The 5,035-nt window shown below is 38.9% G+C and overlaps 1 protein-coding gene across 2 annotated transcripts; it reads right to left on the minus strand.

The window, feature by feature from the left end:
• Window positions 1-4,367, minus strand: LOC143034183 (cuticle protein AM1274-like). 2 transcript variants are annotated; one of them, XM_076200129.1, is made up of 6 exons: window positions 4,214-4,367; window positions 3,467-3,621; window positions 3,198-3,281; window positions 2,219-2,368; window positions 1,028-1,075; window positions 1-480 (listed from the first exon to the last, which is right to left on the minus strand). In XM_076200129.1, the coding sequence occupies exons 1-6, from the start codon at window positions 4,226-4,228 to the stop codon at window positions 345-347; spliced, it is 588 nt and encodes a 195-aa protein (XP_076056244.1). In that variant the 5' UTR covers window positions 4,229-4,367; the 3' UTR covers window positions 1-344. The 2 variants fall into 2 exon arrangements, with proteins under 2 accessions (XP_076056244.1, XP_076056243.1); XM_076200128.1 differs by having other exon boundaries at window positions 1-483.
• Between the last annotated feature and the right edge of the window lie 668 nt (window positions 4,368-5,035).

The raw sequence follows: 5,035 nt of genomic DNA on the forward strand, positions 1-5,035 counted from the left end.
TAACTTTAAGTGTTTTATTGATTTTTGTTGTATGATACAGTTCGAAGCGTGTTGTACAATACGAAAGGTTACGCTGATATTTACAATAATAATTTTGCTAAGGTACAGCTGACTATTGGCTAGTCTTTTCGTTCATTTAATTACTAAACACTTTTTTTTTTATCATTCAACCCTCAGTGTGGCTTCACGGAAGTACTTAGGTCTGGAGGCTTCATGTGCTTAGGAAGACATCAAAATATCTCGATTTAGCAATTTACTGCTCAGTGTCATCTTGCTGATGTTCTTGACTGACGATTTTATTCAGTCACCGATCTGCCCACTGACGATCTTTGGGACTTCTCCATCTACCCAGAGAAACTTCCCTGGAAACCTTGTTGATTAAATCTCTGCTGCTGATTGAAGTTTTGTTGTTGGTTAAATCTGTTCCTGGTAAAAGTCTGTGGCTGGTTAAAGTTTTGCTGTTGGTTGAAGCTTCCCTGGCTGCTGTAAGGAAAAAAAAGTCTGATTAGATTAGAAATTTCTTTCGCAGAACTCTGTAGGGTGGAATAATCAAAACAATGGTTAGAAAAGTAGTAACAAAGAATAGAATTAGAACTTACAAAACAACTGTAGCTATGAATGTAGTAGTAAAGAATTAAGAATTAGCAAAATATGCTCAAAAACAGTAGCTAAGGAGGCAGCAATAAACAGTTAGTACTCAAACAAAATATGCTCAAAACAGTAGCTGGGGACATACTAATAAATAAAGAGTTAGAACTTAAAATATGCTCATGATAAGGAATGCATATACTAATTCACACTAAATTTCCTTAATAAAGAGATATTGCGCAAAATCATGTCAGGCAAATCTGAACAAAAAAGGCTTTTTTAATAGTTATCAACAACCCCGCTTCATGCATTTTTTTTTATTTATTTATTTATTTATTTATTTTTTTTTTTACGTGAAAGTTGCTTCATATCTTTCAAGTTCTTGCTCGGTCACTTCAACTCTGATGGATGAAGGAAATTTAATATTGGTCAAACTTACCCTCTTTGCTGCCCAACGACGAAGCCCCTCTCATCGAAGACGATACCCCTACGTAAGAAAAGTAAAATAAATATATATATTTTTTTGAGTTTTGGAAAAAAAAAAAAATATAGTAATAGTAACAAGGAGCTGACTCTAAACCATTGGCATATTTTACAGATGCTGTTCTGTCCACCGCGAGACCATTATATCTAGTCAATTGTTGTATCCCTGAACACACGCACCTAGGCCGCGCGGTAGACCAATGGATATCATGTCGGACTCCTAAGTAGGTGATTATGAGTTCGTTTCCCCGGTACCCGCTGCGTGCTACCTGCATGGGTTCCCGACAGTCCTGACCAGACGGGGAGGTGACCCAACATCGGCCTCAAAAAACAGCGGCTCGCCGCAACTGACAGAGCTTTGCCTTACCACGGGTTTTTCACTTCCCACAGTGTGTGGGGGGGGGGATGGTGGGTACATATATATGGATAAAGTCTTACGGTGGTATTCTTTAAAAAATAAAAAGTTCTTTCTTTATATAAATCTTATATAAATCCTTGGAATGGAAAGATTTATATAAGGGAAAGAATTTTCTTTAAGAATACTACCGTAAGAATTTTACGGTGGTATTCTTAAAAAAATTCTTTCCTTATATAAATCTTTCCCTTCCAAGGATTTATACAAGATTCATATAAGGAAATAATTTGTTCTCAAGAATACCACCGCTAGTGTTTGAGAATTGGAACGTTTAAGAATTACAAAGGATTGCAAAGGCGGAGCATGCCGACAGGAGACCTTTTGGTCCATATCTAGGTCGGATGCGAAAAAAAATCATAATAATAATAAAATAATAAATAAAAACTATAATAATGTAAATAACAAATAAAATACATAAATAAATGCATAGGTATAGCTAAATAATAAACAAACAGGTAAATAGTAAATAATAACAAATTGACATACAACTAATGACAAATGAAAATCAAACAGACAAATGATAACAAAACAAAAACAAACAATACAAAATAAATCATAATCATTACAGCATCTTGCTTAGGCGTTCATCTAAATGATTCTTAAAGCTTCGAACTGAACTACATTGCACATAGTATCTTTATTTATCATAATGATTCTTAAAGCTTCGAACTGAACTACATTGCACATAGTATCTTTAGGACAATTTTCCAACAACACGGTGGTGTGTCTTACTGTCTCTTCTGCTCCTCGGCGATCCTGATTTGCTCGAGGGCGTGTGCTGGCATGGGAGGAGCAACGGGCAGGTAGGGGCTCTCGGGCTGATAGCCGTTCTCATCGGCACGGTATCGAACTTCTACGACCGAGCCGTCTTCGTTGGTATAACTGAAGTAAGAAGAAGATGGAGTTACAGATAGATATAGAAGGTGTAGCTAAAGTGAGTTAGAGGAAGATGGAGTTAGAGATAGATATAGAAGGTGTAGCTAAAGTGAGTCAGAAGAAGATGGAGTTAGAGATAGATATGGAATGTGTAGCTAAAGTGAGTTAGAAGAAGCTAGAGTTAGAGACAGATATAGAAGGTGTAGCTAAAGTGAGTTAGAAGAAGATGGAGTTAGAGATAGATATAGAAGGTGTAGCTAAAGTGAGTTAGAGATAGTTATAGAAGGTGTAGCTAAAGTGAGTTAGAAGAAGCTAGAGTTAGAGATAGATATAGAAGGTGTAGCTAAAGTGAGTTAGAGATAGATATAGAAAGTGTAGCTAAAGTGAGTTAGAAGAAGCTATAGTTAGAGATAGATATAGAAGGAACGCATTCTTAGAAGAGAGATATACTTTCGAACAACAAAGGTCAGTTATGTTATTTTCCTTGTTCGCATTCGTAAAAAAAAAATAAAAAAAAAATAAAAGCAAAGTATTATTTAAGTCATCTTCTAAACTGAGGGAAGTTTTAATTAAGTTTGTAAATATAAACAATGAAAATACTAGTAGCTGTACAGAAAAAACAACAACTCAAAACAAATTAAAACACCATAGCCTGGCGTTTGGCACCCAATAACTTTGAATGAATAAAAAAAATATATAAGATATAGTGCTAACAGGTGACTGTGTTCACCATTTGGATTCAAGAATCTATTACTATTACTACTGATAGTGAGGCAAGAAATGTGTACGAAATATAATTCAGTTGCGGGGTCCATACCACGCAATATTTCCTTACCTGTAACTACCCTCCACAGCAAAGGTGTTTGGTCCGGTGGCCTGAGCAACCTCCTCGCGCCTTGAACCAGCGGAATCCTCGAATCTGAGTAGATAAATAAATTATTTGACTTAACGTTGCGACCTCCCCCTATCAGGAGGCTAGAACGATGCCCCTTACAGAGATCTATGGCCCTAAACGATTGGACCTTTGTGTATGTTCTTCTGCAAGACAATGGGGTGGTCTATCTGCCCATTTCAAGAGTATACGGATGTCTTAGTTAGACTTACCTGAAGGCGTAGGAGCCGTCAGGTTCCGGGCCAGCGCTCTCCGCCCTCAGAATTTCGACAAATGGCGTCTGCCTGAATCTCGGCTCGCTGACAAACTGCTGACGACCGAAGAGCTGCTGAGCTGCAGCTGAGCAGACGAGCAGCGAGAAGAGTGCCTGGGAACGGATCAGAACGGAATAGGATCACAATCGTCACTCCAACTCTCGTGGGCGGGGAGTTGGGTATGTGTGTGTGTGCGTGTAAGGTCACAGTGTTTACCCATAGATCGGTCACGTATGAGCTCTGAGCTCTCTTCCGGGAGGGAAATAGCTGTCGATCACGAGTCCAACACGTGGTCCAAGACCATGGTGAATTACATCTAGGTACAGTTGCTACCTTAATGCACACATGTAGTACAGATATAGATACATAAGTACTGACATATGAATATGTGCACACACACATATACATACACACACACACACATTGCTCCTTTCCTGTATATAACAATTAGGTAAATACAAACACACACAATTAGAGAATAGGAGACGGGACCCAACGAATATTGTCCCTTCTCTGTATACAGCAATTAGGTAAATACACACACACATACATACACATACACACACACACACAAACACACACACACAAATAAAGTGCTATTCTTAAATTCCACCACTGTGTTATGTAAACAAAAGCACATCATAGTTTCTCTACGAGCAACTTGGACACTGAGCATTCTTTTCCATATGACAGAAGCACACTTACGATTCGGGCTGCCATTGTTGTTGTCTGCACGAATGAGGACGGCGTTGTTGTGCTTAGGGAGGAGTCTAAGGGTGGGAATGGTGTCTTGCCCACCCCCGGCTGCTCTTTTATTTGGATCGCACCCCTTCACCACCTTTGCCCTTTGCCACCCTTGCCCTTCAACAACTCCTTCAGGGACGGACGGCTCTTGGCCCTAAGCTCCGCCCAATGCTACGGAACCGGTGTCTTCCAGAACGTCTTTCCGCTCATCGCCTGAGCCACCGCTGTCGTCTCCACCTTTTGTTGTTTCGGTGATCGATGTGTTTAGGCTTTTCGTTCTTTTTTCTTTTATTTTTGGACTTGTGGATGTAGTTGTATGGTTACAGTAGTTTGGTTAAGCTTGGTTTATCTGGAGATTTTTTTTTTTAACTTTTCGTTTTCTTTCACTTCCGTGGAGGTACCAAGGTCGTTCTTCTTTTGTTACGCTCGTGACGTCACTACAATTCACATGGTATAATACAAGTTTATTGCGGTCTCAAGCTGAAGAAGAATAACGCACTTTTCTCCACCCCCCCTCCAACTTGTTTTCGAAAAATTATTTGTTTAAAGTGTAAACACAGTAGGATTTGGCGTACAAATATATCTGGAAGTTGTTGTAATAACAATTGTAATTTTCTGTAACCGGTAATATCACCTTCCCAATCGTATCCGGACCATAAGAATGCTTCGTCCTTTGAAGGTTGTTTGAAACCTGTTCGTAACTTAATCCACGGAAACTCGGTAACGGTCTAATACTTTCACACATTTGACAGAGTTATCTTTAATGTTTTGGATAGGTTAATG

This window comes from Oratosquilla oratoria, chromosome 17 (assembly GCF_046742065.1).
Source record: "Oratosquilla oratoria isolate Oo_2021 chromosome 17, ASM4674206v1, whole genome shotgun sequence".
NCBI lineage: Eukaryota > Metazoa > Arthropoda > Malacostraca > Stomatopoda > Squillidae > Oratosquilla > Oratosquilla oratoria.

Bases quoted from the DNA above. Each gene is read 5' to 3' on its own strand.
- LOC143034183 (XM_076200128.1), bottom strand. The intron at 1,076-2,218 runs GTAAGACACACC...TTTCTTACGTAG, and splicing joins GCCGAGGAGCAGAAGAGACA to GGGTATCGTCTTCGATGAGA. The intron at 484-1,027 runs GTAAGTTTGACC...TTTTCCTTACAG, and splicing joins GTCGTTGGGCAGCAAAGAGG to CAGCCAGGGAAGCTTCAACC.